This window comes from Patiria miniata, unplaced genomic scaffold (genome assembly GCF_015706575.1).
Source record: "Patiria miniata isolate m_02_andy unplaced genomic scaffold, ASM1570657v1 HiC_scaffold_9, whole genome shotgun sequence".
NCBI lineage: Eukaryota > Metazoa > Echinodermata > Asteroidea > Valvatida > Asterinidae > Patiria > Patiria miniata.
Genome location: NW_024037076.1, coordinates 13,089,758 through 13,108,865, shown reverse-complemented (window position 1 = coordinate 13,108,865; position 19,108 = coordinate 13,089,758). Strand labels below are relative to the sequence as shown.

The following is a 19,108-nucleotide window of genomic DNA, read 5'->3' as shown; positions in this document are numbered from 1 at the left end:
AGCTGTGGTAGTACCTGCACCTGCTGTTGTGACTGCAGCTGCAGAAGTGGCCTCAGCAATGGATGTCTGTTCTGCTGCAGTTGTTACATCTGCAGCAGTTGTGTCCACTGAAGGAGAAGTTGTTCCCTCAGCTGTTGTGGTATCTGCCGAGATTGTTGTGTCTACAACAGATGTCTGTGCCTCTGTTGTTACCACATCCACAACAGTTGTATCCACCACAGGACTAGTTGTTCCCTCAGCTGTGGTAGTACCTGCACCTGCTGTTGTGACTGCAGCTGAAAAAGTGGCCTCTGCAATGGATGTCTGTTCTGCTGCAGTTGTCACATCTGCAGCAGTTGTGTCCAATGAAGGAGAGGTTGTTCCCTCAGCTGTTGTGGTATCTGCTGAGACTGTTGTGTCTACAACAGAGGATGTCTGAGCCTCTGTTGTTACCGCATCCACAACAGTTGTATCCACCACAGGACTAGTTGTTCCCTCATCTGTGGTAGTACCTGCACCTGCTGTTGTGACTGCAGCAGTAGAAGTGGCCTCTGCAATGGATGTCTGTTCTCCTGTGGTTGTCACATCTCCAGCAGTTGTGTCCACTGAAGGAGAAGTTGTTCCCTCAGCTGTTGTGGTATCTGCCGAGATTGTTGTGTCTACAACAGATGTCTGAGCCTCTGTTGTTACCAAATCCACAACAGTTGTATCCACCAAAGGACTAGTTGTACCCTCAGCTGTGGTAGTACCTGCACCTGCTGTTGTGACTGCAGATGCAGAAGTGGCTTCAGCAATGGATGTCTGTTCTGCTGCAGTTGTTACATCTGCAGCAGTTGTGTCCACTGAAGGAGAAGTTGTTCCCTCAGCTGTTGTGGTATCTGCCGAGATTGTTGTGACTACAACAGATGTCTGTGCCTCTGTTGTAACCACATCCACAACAGTTGTATCCACCACAGGACTAGTTGTTCCCTCAGCTGTGGTAGTACCTGCACCTGCTGTTGTGACTGCAGCTGAAGAAGTGGCCTCTGCAATGGATGTCTGTTCTGCTGCAGTTGTCACATCTGCAACAGTAGTATCCAATGCAGGAGAGGTTGTTCGCTCAACTGTTGTGGTATCTGCCGAGATTGTTGTGTCTACAACAGAAGATGTCTGTGCCTCGGTTGTTACCATATCCACAACAGTTGTATCCACCACAGGACTAGTTGTTCCCTCTGCTGTGGCAGTACCTGAACCTGCTGTTGTGACTGCAGCTGTAGAAGTGGCCTCAGCAATGGATGTCTGTTCTGCTGTGGTTGTCACATCTGCAGCAGTTGTGTCCACTGAAGAAGAAGTTCTTCCCTCAGCTGTTGTGGTATCTGCTGAGATTGTTGTGTCAACAACAGAAGATGTCTGTGCCTCTGTTGTTACCACATCCACAACAGTTGTATCCACCAAAGGACTAGTTGTTCCCTCAGCTGTGGCAGTACCTGCACCTGCTGTTGTGACTGGAGCTGCAGAAGTGGCCTCTGCAATGGATGTCTGTTCTGCTTCAGTTGTCACATCTGCAGCAGTTGTGTCCACTGAAGGAGAGGTTGTTCCCTCAGCTGTTGTGGTATCTGCTAAGATTGTTGTGTCTTCAACAAAGGATGTCTGTGCCTCTGTTGTTACCACATCCACAACAGTTGTATCCACCACAGGACTAGTTGTTCCCTCAGCTGTGGTAGTACCTGCACCTGCTGTTGTGACTGCAGCTGAAGAAGTGGCCTCTGCAATGGATGTCTGTTCTGCTGCAGTTGTTACATCTGCAGCAGTTGTGTCCACTGAAGGAGAAGATGTTCCCTCAGCTGTTGTGGTATCTGCTGAGACTGTTGTGTCTACAACAGAGGATGTCTGAGCCTCTGTTGTTACCGCATCCACAACAGTTGTATCCACCACAGGAATAGTTGTTCCCTCAGCTGTGGTAGTACCTGCACCTGCTGTTGTGACTGCAGCTGCAGAAGTGGCCTCAGCAATGGATGTCTGTTCTGCTGCAGTTGTCACATCTGCAAATGTAGTATCCAATGAAGGAGAGGTTGTTCCCTCAGCTGTTGTGGTTTCTGCCGAGATTGTTGTGTCTACAACAGAAGATGTCTGTGCCTCTGTTGTTAGCACATCCACAACAGTTGTATCCACCACAGGACTAGTTGTTCCCTCAGCTGTGGTAGTACCTGCAACTGCTGTTGTGACTGCAGCTGTAGAAGTGGCCTCAGCAATGGATGTCTGTTCTGCTGTGGTTGTCACATCTGCAGCAGTGGTGTCCACTGAAGGAGAGGTTGTTCCCTCAGCTGTTGTGGTATCTGCTGAGACTGTTGTGTCTACAACAGAGGATGTCTGAGCCTCTGTTGTTACTGCATCCACAACAGTTGTATCCACCACAGGACTAGTTGTTCCCTCAGCTGTGGTAGTACCCGCATCTGCTGTTGTGACTGCAGCAGTAGAAGTGGCCTCAGCAATGGATGTCTGTTCTGCTGCGGTTGTTACATCTGCAGCAGTTGTGTCCACTGAAGGAGAAGTTGTTCCATCAGCTGTTGTGGTATCTGCCGAGATTGTTGTGTCTACAACAGATGTCTGTGCCTCTGTTGTAACCACATCCACAACAGTTGTATCCACCACAGGACTAGTTGTTCCCTCCGCTGTGGTAGTACCTGCACCTGCTGTTGTGACTGCAGCTTCAGAAGTGGCCTCTGCATTCGATGTCTGTTCTGCTGCGGTTGTCACATCTGCAACAGTTGTATCCAATGAAGGAGAGGTTGTTCCCTCAGCTGTTGTGGTATCTGCTGAGACTGTTGTGTCTACAACAGAGGATGTCTGAGCCTCTGTTGTTACTGCATCCACAACAGTTGTATCCACCACAGGACTAGTTGTTCCCTCAGCTGTGGTAGTACCCGCATCTGCTGTTGTGACTGCAGCAGTAGAAGTGGCCAAAGCAATGGATGTCTGTTCTGCTGCAGTTGTCACATCTGCAGCAGTTGTGTCCACTGAAGGAGAAGTTGTTCCCTCAGCTGTTGTGGTATCTACTGAGACTGTTGTGTCTACAACAGATGTCTGTGCCTGTGTTGTTACCACATCCACAACAGTTGTATCCACAACAGGACTAGTTGTTCCCTCAGCTGTGGTAGTACCTGCACCTGCTGTTGTGACTAAAGCGGCAGAAGTGGCCTCTGAAAGGGATGTCTGTTCTGCTGCAGTTGTCACATCTGGAAATGTAGTATCCAATGAAGGAGAGGTTGTTCCCTCAGCTGTTGTGGTATCTTCCGAGATTGTTGTGTCTACAACAGAAGATGTTTGTGCCTCTGTTGTTACCGCATCCACAACAGTTGTATCCACCACAGGAGTAGTTGTTCCCTCAGCTGTCGTAGTACCTGCACCTGCTGCTGTGACTGCAGCTGCAGAAGTGGCCTCAGCAATGGATGTTTGTTCTGCTGCGGTTAATACATCTGCAGCAGTTGTGTCCACTGAAGGAGAGGTTCTTCCCTCAGCAGTTGTGGTATCTGCTGAGATTGTTGTGTCTACAACAGAAGATGTCTGTGCCTCTGTTGTAACCACATCCACAACAGTTGTATCCACCAAAGGACTAGTTGTTCCCTCCACTGTGGTAGTACCTGCACCTGCTGTTGTGACTGCAGCGGTAGAAGTGGCCTCAGCAATGGATGTCTGTTCTGCTGCAGTTGTCACATCTGCAACAGTTGTATCCAATGAAGGAGAGGTTGTTCCCTCAGCTGTTGTGGTATCTGCCGAGATTGTTGTGTCTACAACAGATGTCTGTGCCTCTGTTGTAACCACATCCACAACAGTTGTATCCACCACAGGCCTAGTTGTTCCCTCAGCTGTGGAAGTACCTGCATCTGTTGTTGTGACTGCAGCTGTAGAAGTGACCTCAGCAATGGATGTCTGTTCTGCTGCAGTTGTCACATCTGCAACAGTTGTATCCAATGAAGGAGAGGTTGTTCCCTCAGCTGTTGTGGTATCTGCCGAGATTGTTGTGTCTACAACAGACGATGTCTGAGCCTCTGTTGTTACCGCATCCACAACAGTTGTATCCACCACAGGACTAGTTGTTCCCTCAGCTGTGGTAGTACCTGCACCTGCTGTTGTGACTGCAGCTGTAGAAGTGGCCTCTGCAATAGATGTCTGTTCTGCTGTGGTTGTTACATCTGCAGCAGTTGTGTCCACTGAAGGGGAAGTTGTTCCCTCAGCTGTTGTGGTATCCGCCGAGATTGTTGTGTCTACAACAGATGTCTGTGCCTCTGTTGTAACCACATCCACAACAGTTGTATCCACCAAAGGACTAGTTGTTCCCTCCACTGTGGTAGTACCTGCACCTGCTGTTGTGACTGCAGCGGTAGAAGTGGCCTCTGCATTCGATGTCTGTTCTGCTGCAGTTGTCACATCTGCAACAGTTGTATCTAATGAAGGAGAGGTTGTTCCCTCAGCTGTTGTGGTATCTGCTGAGATTGTTGTGTCCACAACAGAAGATGTCTGTGCCTCTGTTGTTACCACATCCACAACTGTTGTATCCACCACAGGACTACTTGTTCCCTCAGCTGTGGTAGTACCTGCACCTGCAGTTGTGACTGCAGCTGCAGTAGTGGCCTCAGCAATGGATGTTTGTTCTGCTGTGGTTGTTACATCTGCAGCAGTTGTGTCCACTGACGGAGAGGTTGTTCCCTCAGCTGTTGTGGTATCTGCTGAGACTGTTGTGTCTACAACAGAGGATGTCTGAGCCTCTGTTGTTACCACATCCACAACAGTTGTATCCACCACAGGACTAGTTGTTCCCTCAGCTGTGGTAGTACCTGCACCTGCTGTTGTGACTGCAGCTGTAGAAGTGGCCTCTGCAAGGGATGTCTGTCCTGCTGCAGTTGTCACATCTGCAACAGTTGTATCCAATGAAGGAGAGGTTGTTCCCTCAGCTGTTGTGGTATCTGCCGAGATTGTTGTGTCTACAACAGACGATGTCTGAGCCTCTGTTGTTACGGCCCCCACAACAGTTGTGTCCACCACAGGACTAGTTGTTCCCTCAGCTGTGGTAGTACCTGCACCTGCTGTTGTGACTGCAGCAGTAGAAGTGGCCTCAGCAATGGATGTCTGTTCTGATGTGGTTGTTACATCTGCAGCAGTTGTGTCCACTGAAGGAGAAGTTGTTCCCTCAGCTGTTGTGGTATCTGGTGAGATTGTTGTGTCTACAACAGAAGATGTCTGTGCCTCTGTTGTTACCACATCCACAACAGTTGTATCCACAACAGTAGTTGTTCCCTCAGCTGTGGTAGTACCTGCACCTGCTGTTGTGACTGCAGCTGTAGAAGTGGCCTCCGCAATAGATGTCTGTTCTGCCGTGGTTGTCACATCTGCAGCAGTTGTGTCCACTGAAGGAGAGGTTGTTCCCTCAGCTGTTGAGGTATCTGCTGAGATTGTTGTGTCTACAACAGAGGATGTCTGAGCCTCTGTTGTTACCACATCCACAACAGTTGTATCCACCACAGGACTAGTTGTTCCGTCAGCTGTGGTAGTACCTGCACCTGCTGTTGTGACTGCAGCTTCAGAAGTGGCCTCAGCAATGGATGTTTGTTCTGCTGCGGTTGTTACATCTGCAGCAGTTGTGTCCACTGACGGAGAGGTTGTTCCCTCAGCTGTTGTGGTATCTGCTGAGACTGTTGTGTCTACAACAGAGGATGTCTGAGCCTCTGTTGTTACCACATCCACAACAGTTGTATCCACCACAGGACTAGTTGTTCCCTCAGCTGTGGTAGTACCAGCACCTGCTGTTGTGACTGCAGCTGTAGAAGTGGCCTCTGCAATGGATGTCTGTTCTGCTGCAGTTGTCACATCTGCAACAGTTGTATCCAATGAAGGAGAGGTTGTTCCCTCAGCTGTTGTGGTATCTGCCGAGATTGTTGTGTCTACAACAGACGATGTCTGAGCCTCTGTTGTTACGGCATCCACAACAGTTGTGTCCACCACAGGACTAGTTGTTCCCTCAGCTGTGGTAGTACCTGCACCTGCTGTTGTGACTGCAGCAGTAGAAGTGGCCTCAGCAATGGATGTCTGTTCTGCTGTGGTTGTCACATCTCCAGCAGTTGTGTCCACTGAAGGGGAAGTTGTTCTCTCAGCTGTTGTGGTATCTGCCGAGATTGTTGTGTCTACAACAGATGTCTGTGCCTCTGTTGTAACCACATCCACAACAGTTGTATCCACCAAAGGACTAGTTGTTCCCTCCGCTGTGGTAGTACCTGCACCTGCTGTTGTGACTGCAGCTGTAGAAGTAGCCTCTGCAATCGATGTCTGTTCTGCTGCAGTTGTCACATCTGCAACAGTTGTATCCAATGAAGGAGAGGTTGTTCCCTCAGCTGTTGTGGTATCTGCCGAGATTGTTGTGTCTACAACAGAGGATGTCTGACCCTCTGTTGTTACCGCATCCACAACAGTTGTATCCACCACAGGCCTAGTTGTTCCCTCAGCACTGGAAGTACCTGCAACTGCTGTTGTGACTGCAGCTGTAGAAGTGACTTCAGCAATGGATGTCTGTTCTGCTGCAGTTGTCACATCTGTAACAGTTGTATCCAATGAAGGAGAGGTTGTTCCCTCAGCTGTTGTGGTATCTGCCGAGATTGTTGTGTCTACAACAGACGATGTCTGAGCCTCTGTTGTTACCGCATCCACAACAGTTGTATCCACCACAGGACTAGTTGTTCCCTCAGCTGTGGTAGTACCTGCACCTGCTGTTGTGACTGCAGCTGCAGAAGTGGCCTCAGCAATGGATGTCTGTTCTGCTGCGGTTGTTACATCTGCAGCAGTTGTGTCCACTGAAGGAGAGGTTGTTCCCTCAGCTGTTGTGGTATCTGCCGAGATTGTTGTGTCTACAACAGACGATGTCTGAGCCTCTGTTGTTACCGCATCCACAACAGTTGTATCCACCACAGGACTAGTTGTTCCCTCAGCTGTGGTAGTACCTGCACCTGCTGTTGTGACTGCAGCTGCAGAAGTGGCCTCCGCAATGGATGTCTGTTCTGCTGCGGTTGTTACATCTGCAGCAGTTGTGTCCACTGAAGGAGAGGTTGTTCCCTCAGCTGTTGTGGTATCTGCTGAGATTGTTGTGTCTACAACAGACGATGTCTGAGCCTCTGTTGTTACCGCATCCACAACAGTTGTATCCACCACAGGACTAGTTGTTCCCTCAGCTGTGGTAGTACCTGCACCTGCTGTTGTGACTGCAGCTGCAGAAGTGGCATCCGCAATGGATGTCTGTTCTGCTGCGGTTGTTACATCTGCAGCAGTTGTGTCCACTGAAGGAGAGGTTGTTCCCTCAGCTGTTGAGGTATCTGCTGAGATTGTTGTGTCTACAACAGAGGATGTCTGAGCCTCTGTTGTTACCACATCCACAACAGTTGTATCAACCACAGGACTAGTTGTTCCCTCTGCTGTGGTAGTGACTGCACCTGCTGTTGTGACTGCAGCTGTAGAAGTGGCCTCAGCAATGGATGTCTGTTCTGCTGTGGTTGTCACATCTGCAGCAGTTGTGTCCACTGAAGAAGAAGTTCTTCCCTCAGCTGTTGTGGTATCTGCTGAGATTGTTGTGTCTACAACAGAAGATGTCTGTGCCTCTGTTGTTACCGCATCCACAACAGTTGTATCCACACAGTAGTTGTTCCCTCAGCTGTGGTAGTACCTGCATCTGCTGTTGTGACTGCAGCTGTAGAAGTGACCTCAGCAATGGATGTCTGTTCTGCTGCGGTTGTTACATCTGCAGCAGTTGTGTCCACTGAAGGAGAGGTTGTTCCCTCAGCTGTTGTGGTATCTGCTGAGATTGTTGTGTCCACAACAGAAGATGTCTGTGCCTCTGTTGTTACCATATCCACAACAGTTGTATCCACCACAGGACTAGTTGTTCCCTCTGCTGTGGTAGTACCTGCACCTGTGTTGTCACTGCAGCTGCAGAAGTGGCCTCAGCAATGGATGTCTGTTCTGCTGCGGTTGTGACATCTGCAGCAGTTGTGTCCACTGAAGAAGAAGTTCTTCCCTCAGCAGTTGTGGTATCTGCTGAGATTGTTGTCTCTACAACAGAAGATGTCTGTGCCTCTGTTGTTACCGCATCCACAACAGTTGTATCCACCACAGGCCTAGTTGTTCCCTCAGCTGTGGAAGTACCTGCATCTACTGTTGTGACTGCAGCTGTAGAAGTGACCTCAGCAATGGATGTCTGTTCTGCTGCAGTTGTCACATCTGCAACAGTTGTATCCAATGAAGGAGAGGTTGTTCCCTCAGCTGTTATGGTATCTGCCGAGATTGTTGTGTCTACAACAGAAGATGTCTGTGCCTCTGTTGTTACCACATCCACAACAGTTGTATCCACCAAAGGACTAGTTGTTCCCTCAGCTGTGGTAGTACCTGCACCTGCTGTTGTGACTGCAGCTGCAGAAGTGGCCTCAGCAATGGATGTTTGTTCTGCTGCGGTTGTGACATCTGCAGCAGTTGTGTCCACTGAAGGAGAGGTTGTTCCCTCAGCTGTTGTGGTATCTGCTGAGACTGTTGTGTCTACAACAGAGGATGTCTGAGCCTCTGTTGTTACCACATCCACAACAGTTGTATCCACCACAGGACTAGTTGTTCCCTCAGCTGTGGTAGTACCTGCACCTGCTGTTGTGACTGCAGCAGTAGAAGTGGCCAAAGCAATGGATGTCTGTTCTGCTGTGGTTGTCACATCTGCAGCAGTTGTGTCCACTGAAGGAGTTGTTCCCTCAGCTGTTGTGGTATCTGCTGAGATTGTTGTGTCCACAACAGAAGATGTCTGTGCCTCTGTTGTTACCACATCCACAACAGTTGTATCCACCACAGGACTACTTGTTCCCTCAGCTGTGGTAGTACCTGCACCTGCTGTTGTGACTGCAGCTGCAGAAGTGGCCTCAGCAATGGATGTTTGTTCTGCTGCGGTTGAAACATCTGCAGCAGTTGTGTCAACTGAAGGAGAAGTTCTTCCCTCAGCTGTTGTGGTATCTGCTGAGATTGTTGTGTCTACAACAGAAGATGTCTGTGCCTGTGTTGTTACCACATCCAAAACAGTTGTATCCACAACAGTAGTTGTTCCCTCAGCTGTGGTAGTACCTGCACCTGCTGTTGTGACTGCAGCTGTAGAAGTGGCCTCCGCAATAGATGTCTGTTCTGCAGCAGTTGTCACATCTGCAGCAGTTGTGTCCACTGAAGGAGAGGTTGTTCCCTCAGCTGTTGAGGTATCTGCTGAGATTGTTGTGTCTACAACAGAGGATGTCTGAGCCTCTGTTGTTACCACATCCACAACAGTTGTATCCACCACAGGACTAGTTGTTCCGTCAGCTGTGGTAGTACCTGCACCTGCTGTTGTGACTGCAGCTGCAGAAGTGGCCTCAGCAATGGATGTTTGTTCTGCTGCGGTTGTTACATCTGCAGCAGTTGTGTCCACTGACGGAGAGGTTGTTCCCTCAGCTGTTGTGGTATCTGCTGAGACTGTTGTGTCTACAACAGAGGATGTCTGAGCCTCTGTTGTTACCACATCCACAACAGTTGTATCCACCACAGGACTAGTTGTTCCCTCAGCTGTGGTAGTACCTGCACCTGCTGTTGTGACTGCAGCTGTAGAAGTGGCCTCTGCAATGGATGTCTGTTCTGCTGCAGTTGTCACATCTGCAACAGTTGTATCCAATGAAGGAGAGGTTGTTCCCTCAGCTGTTGTGGTATCTGCCGAGATTGTTGTGTCTACAACAGACGATGTCTGAGCCTCTGTTGTTACGGCATCCACAACAGTTGTGTCCACCACAGGACTAGTTGTTCCCTCAGCTGTGGTAGTACCTGCACCTGCTGTTGTGACTGCAGCAGTAGAAGTTGCCTCAGCAATGGATGTCTGTTCTGCTGTAGTTGTCACATCTGCAGCAGTTGTGTCCACTGAAGGGGAAGTTGTTCTCTCAGCTGTTGTGGTATCTGCCGAGATTGTTGTGTCTACAACAGATGTCTGTGCCTCTGTTGTAACCACATCCACAACAGTTGTATCCACCAAAGGACTAGTTGTTCCCTCCGCTGTGGTAGTACCTGCACCTGCTGTTGTGACTGCAGCTGTAGAAGTGGCCTCTGCAATCGATGTCTGTTCTGCTGCAGTTGTCACATCTGCAACAGTTGTATCCAATGAAGGAGAGGTTGTTCCCTCAGCTGTTGTGGTATCTGCCGAGATTGTTGTGTCTACAACAGAGGATGTCTGAGCCTCTGTTGTTACCGCATCCACAACAGTTGTATCCACCACAGGCCTAGTTGTTCCCTCAGCATTGGAAGTACCTGCAACTGCTGTTGTGACTGCAGCTGTAGAAGTGACCTCAGCAATGGATGTCTGTTCTGCTGCAGTTGTCACATCTGCAACAGTTGTATCCAATGAAGGAGAGGTTGTTCCCTCAGCTGTTGTGGTATCTGCCGAGATTGTTGTGTCTACAACAGACGATGTCTGAGCCTCTGTTGTTACCGCATCCACAACAGTTGTATCCACCACAGGACTAGTTGTTCCCTCACCTGTGGAAGTACCTGCACCTGCTGTTGTGACTGCAGCTGCAGAAGTGGCCTCAGCAATGGATGTTTGATCTGCTGCGGTTGTGACATCTGCAGCAGTTGTGTCCACTGAAGGAGAGGTTGTTCCCTCAGCTGTTGTGGTATCTGCTGAGACTGTTGTGTCTACAACAGAGGATGTCTGTGCCTCTGTTGTTACCACATCCACAACAGTTGTATCCACAACAGTAGTTGTTCCCTCAGCTGTAGTTGTACCTGCACCTGCTGTTGTGACTGCAGCTGTAGAAGTGGCCTCCGCAATAGATGTCTGTTCTGCTGTGGTTGTCACATATGCAGCAGTTGTGTCCACTGAAGGAGAGGTTGTTCCCTCAGCTGTTGAGGTATCTGCTGAGATTGTTGTGTCTACAACAGAGGATGTCTGAGCCTCTGTTGTTACCACATCCACAACAGTTGTATCCACCACAGGACTAGTTGTTCCCTCTGCTGTGGTAGTGACTGCACCTGCTGTTGTGACTGCAGCTGTAGAAGTGGCCTCAGCAATGGATGTCTGTTCTGCTGTGGTTGTCACATCTGCAGCAGTTGTGTCCACTGAAGAAGAAGTTGTTCCCTCAGCTGTTGTGGTATCTGCTGAGATTGTTCTGTCTACAACAGAAGATGTCTGTGCCTCTGTTGTTACCGCATCCACAACAGTAGTTGTTCCCTCAGCTGTGGTAGTACCTGCATCTGCTGTTGTGACTGCAGCTGTAGAAGTGACCTCAGCAATGTATGTCTGTTCTGCTGCGGTTGTACATCTGCAGCAGTTGTGTCCACTGAAGGAGAGGTGGTTCCCTCAGCTGTTGTGGTATCTGCTGAGATTGTTGTGTCCACAACAGAAGATGTCTGTGCCTCTGTTGTTACCATATCAACAACAGTTGTATCCACCACAGGACTAGTTGTTCCCTCTGCTGTGGTAGTACCTGCACCGGGTGTTGTCACTGCAGCTGCAGAAGTGGCCTCAGCAATGGATGTCTGTTCTGCTGCGGTTGTGACATCTGCAGCAGTTGTGTCCACTGAAGAAGAAGTTCTTCCCTCAGCTGTTATGGTATCTGCCGAGATTGTTGTGTCTACAACAGAAGATGTCTGTGCCTCTGTTGTTAGCACATCCACAACAGTTGTATCCACCACAGGACTAGTTGTTCCCTCAGCTGTGGTAGTACCTGCACCTGCTGTTGTGACTGCAGCTGCAGAAGTGGCCTCTGCAATGGATGTCTGTTCTGCTGCAGTTGTCACATCTGCAACAGTTGTATCCAATGAAGGAGAGGTTGTTCCCTCAGCAGTTGTGGTATCTTCCGAGATTGTTGTGTCTACAACAGAAGATGTCTGTGCCTCTGTTGTTACCACATCCACAACAGTTGTATCCACCACAGGACTAGTTGTTCCCTCAGCTGTGGAAGTACCTGCATCTGCTGTTGTGACTGCAGCTGTAGAAGTGACCTCAGCAATGGATGTCTGTTCTGCTGCGGTTGTTACATCTGCAGCAGTTGTGTCCACTGAAGAAGAAGTTCTTCCCTCAGCTGTTGTGGTATCTGCCGAGATTGTTGTGTCTACAACAGAGGATGTCTGAGCCTCTGTTGTTACCGCATCCACAACAGTTGTATCCACCACAGGACTAGTTGTTCCCTCAGCTGTGGTAGTACCTGCACCTGCTGTTGTGACTGCAGCTGTAGAAGTGGCCTCCACAATAGATGTCTGTTCTGCCGTGGTTGTCACATATGCAGCAGTTGTGTCCACTGAAGGAGAGGTTGTTCCCTCAGCTGTTGAGGTATCTGCTGAGATTGTTGTGTCTACAACAGAGGATGTCTGAGCCTCTGTTGTTACCATATCCACAACAGTTGTATCCACCACAGGACTAGTTGTTCCCTCTGCTGTGGAAGTACCTGCACCAGGTGTTGTGACTGCAGCTGCAGAAGTGGCCTCAGCAATGGATGTCTGTTCTGCTGCGGTTGTTACATCTGCAGCAGTTGTGTCCACTGAAGAAGAAGTTGTTCCCTCAGCTGTTGTGGTATCTGCTGAGATTGTTGTGTCTACAACAGAAGATGTCTGTGCCTCTGTTGTTACCACATCCACAACAGTTGTATCCACCACAGGACTAGTTGTTCCCTCAGCTGTGGTAGTACCTGCATCTGCTGTTGTGACTGCAGCTGTAGAAGTGACCTCAGCAATGGATGTCTGTTCTGCTGCAGTTGTCACATCTGCAACAGTTGTGTCCAATGAAGGAGAGGTTGTTCCCTCAGCTGTTGTGGTATCTGCCGAGATTGTTGTGTCTACAACAGAAGATGTCTGTGCCTCTGTTGTTACCGCATCCACAACAGTTGTATCCACCACAGGACTAGTTGTTCCCTCAGCTGTGGAAGGACCTGCAACTGCTGTTGTGACTGCAGCTGTAGAAGTGACCTCAGCAATGGATGTCTGTTCTGCTGTGGTTGTCACATCTGCAGCAGTTGTGTCCACTGAAGAAGAAGTTCTTCCCTCAGCTGTTGTGGTATCTGCCGAGATTGTTGTGTCTACAACAGAGGATGTCTGAGCCTCTGTTGTTACCGCATCCACAACAGTTGTATCCACCACAGGACTAGTTGTTCCCTCAGCTGTGGTAGTACCTGCACCTGCTGTTGTGACTGCAGCTGTAGAAGTGGCCTCCACAATAGATGTCTGTTCTGCCGTGGTTGTCACATCTGCAGCAGTTGTGTCCACTGAAGAAGGAGAAGTTCTTCCCTCAGCTGTTGTGGTATCTGCTGAGATTGTTGTGTCTACAACAGAAGATGTCTGTGCCTCTGTTGTAACCGCATCCACAACAGTTGTATCCACCACAGTAGTTGTTCCCTCAGCTGTGGTAGTACCTGCATCTGCTGTTGTGACTGCAGCTGTAGAAGTGACCTCAGCAATCGATGTCTGTTCTGCTGCGGTTGTTACATCTGCAGCAGTTGTGTCCACTGAAGGAGAGGTTGTTCCCTCAGCTGTTGTGGTATCTGCTGAAATTGTTGTGTCCACAACAGAAGATGTTGTGCCTCTGTTGTTACCATATCCACAACAGTTGTATCCACCACAGGACTAGTTGTTCCCTCTGCTGTGGTAGTACCTGCACCAGGTGTTGTCACTGCAGCTGCAGAAGTGGCCTCAGCAATGGATGTCTGTTCTGCTGCGGTTGTTACATCTGCAGCAGTTGTGTCCACTGAAGAAGAAGTTCTTCCCTCAGCTGTTGTGGTATCTGCTGAGATTGTTGTGTCTACAACAGAAGATGTCTGTGCCTCTGTTGTTACCACATCCACAACAGTTGTATCCACCACAGGACTAGTTGTTCCCTCAGCTGTGGAAGTACCTGCATCTGCTGTTGTGACTGCAGCTGTAGAAGTGACCTCAGCAATGGATGTCTGTTCTGCTGCAGTTGTCACATCTGCAACAGTTGTATCCAATGAAGGAGAGGTTGTTCCCTCAGCTGTTGTGGTATCTGCCGAGATTGTTGTGTCTACAACAGAAGATGTCTGTGCCTCTGTTGTTACCGCATCCACAACAGTTGTATCCACCACAGGCCTAGTTGTTCCCTCAGCTGTGGAAGTACCTGCAACTGCTGTTGTGACTGCAGCTGTAGAAGTGACCTCAGCAATGGATGTCTGTTCTGCTGTGGTTGTCACATCTGCAGCAGTTGTGTCCACTGAAGAAGAAGTTCTTCCCTCAGCTGTTGTGGTATCTGCCGAGATTATTGTGTCTACAACAGAGGATGTCTGAGCCTCTGTTGTTACCGCATCCACAACAGTTGTATCCACCACAGGACTAGTTGTTCCCTCAGCTGTGGTAGTACCTGCACCTGCTGTTGTGACTGCAGCTGTAGAAGTGGCCTCCGCAATAGATGTCTGTTCTGCTGCAGTTGTCACATCTGCAACAGTTGTGTCCAATGAAGGAGAGGTTGTTCCCTCAGCTGTTGTGGTATCTGCTGAGATTGTTGTGTCTACAACAGAGGATGTCTGAGCCTCTGTTGTTACCACATCCACAACAGTTGTATCCACCACAGGCCTAGTTGTTCCCTCAGCTCTGGAAGGACCTGCAACTGCTGTTGTGACTGCAGCTGTAGAAGTGACCTCAGCAATGGATGTTTGTTCTGCTGCGGTTGTTACATCTGCAACAGTTGTGTCCAATGAAGGAGAGGTTGTTCCCTCAGCTGTTGTGGTATCTGCCGAGATTGTTGTGTCTACAACAGACGATGTCTGAGCCTCTGTTGTTACGGCATCCACAACAGTTGTATCCACCACAGGACTAGTTGTTCCCTCAGCTGTGGAAGTACCTGCATCTGCTGTTGTGACTGCAGCTGTAGAAGTGACCTCAGCAATGGATGTCTGTTCTGCTGCAGTTGTCACATCTGCAACAGTTGTATCCAATGACGGAGAGGTTGTTCCCTCAGCTGTTGTGGTATCTGCTGAGATTGTTGTGTCTACAACAGAGGATGTCTGAGCCTCTGTTGTTACCACATCCACAACAGTTGTATCCACCACAGGACTAGTTGTTCCCTCAGCTGTGGAAGTACCTGCATCTGCTGTTGTGACTGCAGCTGTAGAAGTGACCTCAGCAATGGATGTCTGTTCTGCTGCAGTTGTCACATCTGCAACAGTTGTATCCAATGAAGGAGAGGTTGTTCCCTCAGCTGTTGTGGTATCTGCCGAGATTGTTGTGTCTACAACAGAAGATGTCTGTGCCTCTGTTGTTACCACATCCACAACAGTTGTATCCACCACAGGCCTAGTTGTTCCCTCAGCTGTGGAAGGACCTGCAACTGCTGTTGTGACTGCAGCTGTAGAAGTGACCTCAGCAATGGATGTCTGTTCTGCTGTGGTTGTCACATCTGCAGCAGTTGTGTCCACTGAAGAAGAAGTTCTTCCCTCAGCTGTTGTGGTATCTGCCGAGATTGTTGTGTCTACAACAGAGGATGTCTGAGCCTCTGTTGTTACCGCATCCACAACAGTTGTATCCACCACAGGACTAGTTGTTCCCTCAGCTGTGGTAGTACCTGCACCTGCTGTTGTGACTGCAGCTGTAGAAGTGGCCTCCACAATAGATGTCTGTTCTGCCGTGGTTGTCACATATGCAGCAGTTGTGTCCACTGAAGGAGAGGTTGTTCCCTCAGCTGTTGAGGTATCTGCTGAGATTGTTGTGTCTACAACAGAGGATGTCTGAGCCTCTGTTGTTACCACATCCACAACAGTTGTATCCACCACAGGACTAGTTGTTCCCTCTGCTGTGGTAGTAGCTGCACCTGCTGTTGTGACTGCAGCTGTAGAAGTGGCCTCAGCAATGGATGTCTGTTCTGCTGCAGTTGTCACATCTGCAACAGTTGTATCCAATGAAGGAGAGGTTGTTCCCTCAGCTGTTGTGGTATCTGCCGAGATTGTTGTGTCTACAACAGAAGATGTCTGTGCCTCTGTTGTTACCGCATCCACAACAGTTGTATCCACCACAGGCCTAGTTGTTCCCTCAGCTGTGGAAGGACCTGCAACTGCTGTTGTGACTGCAGCTGTAGAAGTGACCTCAGCAATGGATGTCTGTTCTGCTGTGGTTGTCACATCTGCAGCAGTTGTGTCCACTGAAGAAGAAGTTCTTCCCTCAGCTGTTGTGGTATCTGCCGAGATTATTGTGTCTACAACAGAGGATGTCTGAGCCTCTGTTGTTACCGCATCCACAACAGTTGTATCCACCACAGGACTAGTTGTTCCCTCAGCTGTGGTAGTACCTGCACCTGCTGTTGTGACTGCAGCTGTAGAAGTGGCCTCCGCAATAGATGTCTGTTCTGCTGTGGTTGTTACATCTGCAGCAGTTGTGTCCACTGAAGGAGAGGTTGTTCCCTCAGCTGTTGTGGTATCTGCTGAGATTGTTGTGTCCACAACAGACGATGTCTGTGCCTCTGTTGTTACCACATCCACAACTGTTGTATCCACCACAGGACTAGTTGTTCCCTCAGCTGTGGTAGTACCTGCACCTGCTGTTGTGACTGCAGCTGCAGAAGTGGCCTCAGCAATGGATGTTTGTTCTGCTGCGGTTGTTACATCTGCAGCAGTTGTGTCCACTGACGGAGAGGTTGTTCCCTCAGCGGGTGTGGTATCTGCCGAGACTGTTGTGTCTACAACAGAGGATGTCTGAGCCTCTGTTGTTACCACATCCACAACAGTTGTATCCACCACAGGACTAGTTGTTCCCTCAGCTGTGGTAGTACCTGCACCTGCTGTTGTGACTGCAGCTGTAGAAGTGGCCTCTGCAATAGATGTCTGTTCTGCTGTGGTTGTCACATCTGCAGCAGTTGTGTCCACTGAAGAAGAAGTTCTTCCCTCAGCTGTTGTGGTATCTGCCGAGATTATTGTGTCTACAACAGAGGATGTCTGAGCCTCTGTTGTTACCGCATCCACAACAGTTGTATCCACCACAGGACTAGTTGTTCCCTCAGCTGTGGTAGTACCTGCACCTGCTGTTGTGACTGCAGCTGTAGAAGTGGCCTCCACAATAGATGTCTGTTCTGCCGTGGTTGTCACATATGCAGCAGTTGTGTCCACTGAAGGAGAGGTTGTTCCCTCAGCTGTTGAGGTATCTGCTGAGATTGTTGTGTCTACAACAGAGGATGTCTGAGCCTCTGTTGTTACCACATCCACAACAGTTGTATCCACCACAGGACTAGTTGTTCCCTCAGCTGTGGTAGTACCTTCATCTGCTGTTGTGACTGCAGCAGTAGAAGTGGCCTCAGCAATGGATGTCTGTTCTGCTGCAGTTGTCACATCTGCAGCAGTTGTGTCCACTGAAGGAGAGGTTGTTCCCTCAGCTGTTGTGGTATCTGCTGAGATTGTTGTGTCCACAACAGAAGATGTCTGTGCCTCTGTTGTTACCACATCCACAACAGTTGTATCCACCACAGGACTAGTTGTTCCCTCAGCTGTGGTAGTACCTGCACCTGCTGTTGTGACTGCAGCTGTAGAAGTGGCCTCCACAATAGATGTCTGTTCTGCCGTGGTTGTCACATATGCAGCAGTTGTGTCCACTGAAGGAGAGGTTGTTCCCTCAGCTGTTGAGGTATCTGCTGAGATTGTTGTGTCTACAACAGAGGATGTCTGAGCCTCTGTTGTTACCACATCCACAACAGTTGTATCCACCACAGGACTAGTTGTTCCCTCTGCTGTGGTAGTAGCTGCACCTGCTGTTGTGACTGCAGCTGTAGAAGTGGCCTCAGCAATGGATGTCTGTTCTGCTGTGGTTGTCACATCTGCAGCAGTTGTGTCCACTGAAGGAGAGGTTGTTCCCTCAGCTGTTGTGGTATCTGCTGAGATTGTTGTGTCCACAACAGAAGATGTCTGTGCCTCTGTTGTTACCACATCCACAACAGTTGTATCCACCACAGGACTAGTTGTTCCCTCAGCTGTGGTAGTACCTGCATCTGCTGTTGTGACTGCAGCAGTAGATGTGGCCTCAGCAATGGATGTCTGTTCTGCTGCAGTTGTCACATCTGCAGCAGTTGTGTCCACTGAAGGAGAAGTTGTTCCCTCAGCTGTCGTGGTATCTACTGAGACTGTTGTGTCTACAACAGATGTCTGTGCCTCTGTTGTTACCACATCCACAACAGTTGTTTCCACCACAGGACTAGTTGTTCCCTCAGCTGTGGTAGTACCTGCACCTGCTGTTGTGACTAAAGCTGCAGAAGTGGCCTCTGCAATGGATGTCTGTTCTGCTGCAGTTGTCACATCTGGAAATGTAGTATCCAATGAAGGAGAGGTTGTTCCCTCAGCTGTTGTGGTATCTGCTGAGATTGTTGTGTCTACAACAGAGGATGTCTGAGCCTCTGTTGTTACCACATCCACAACAGTTGTATCCACCACAGGACTAGTTGTTCCCTCAGCTGTGGTAGTACCTTCATCTGCTGTTGTGACTGCAGCAGTAGAAGTGGCCTCAGCAATGGATGTCTGTTCTGCTGCAGTTGTCACATCTGCAGCAGTTGTGTCCACTGAAGGAGAGGTTGTTCCCTCAGCTGTTGTGGTATCTGCTGAGATTGTTGTGTCCACAACAGAAGATGTCTGTGCCTCTGTTGTTACCACATCCACAACAGTTGTATCCACCACAGGACTAGTTGTTCCCTCAGCTGTGGTAGTACCTGCACCTGCTGTTGTGACTGCAGCTGTAGAAGTGGCCTCCACAATAGATGTCTGTTCTGCTGTGGTTGTCACATCTGCAGCAGTTGTGTCCACTGAAGGAGAGGTTGTTCCCTCAGCTGTTGAGTTATCTGCTGAGATTGTTGTGTCTACAACAGAGGATGTCCGTGCCTCTGTTGTTACCATATCCACAACAGTTGTATCCACCACAGGCCTAGTTGTTCCCTCTGCTGTGGTAGTACCTGCACCTGCTGTTGTGACTGAAGCTGTAGAAGTGGCCTCAGCAATGGATGTCTGTTCTGCTGTGGTTGTTACATCTGCAGCAGTTGTGTCCACTGAAGGAGAAGTTGTTCCCTCAGCTGTTGTGGTATCTGCTGAGATTGTTGTGTCTACAACAGAAGATGTCTGTGCCTCTGTTGTTACCACATCCACAACAGTTGTAT

At 49.3% G+C, this 19,108-nt stretch overlaps 1 protein-coding gene across 1 annotated transcript in view; it reads right to left on the bottom strand.

Annotated features, from left to right (window-relative positions):
• The window catches only part of LOC119720867 (mucin-22-like), a 117,101-nt gene that overhangs the window by 74,324 nt on the left and 23,669 nt on the right, over positions 1-19,108 (bottom strand). The window contains exon 4 of the mRNA XM_038190732.1: positions 11,017-11,206. Coding sequence (XP_038046660.1) covers positions 11,017-11,206 — 190 coding nt within the window. The remainder of the gene's footprint in view (positions 1-11,016; positions 11,207-19,108) is intronic.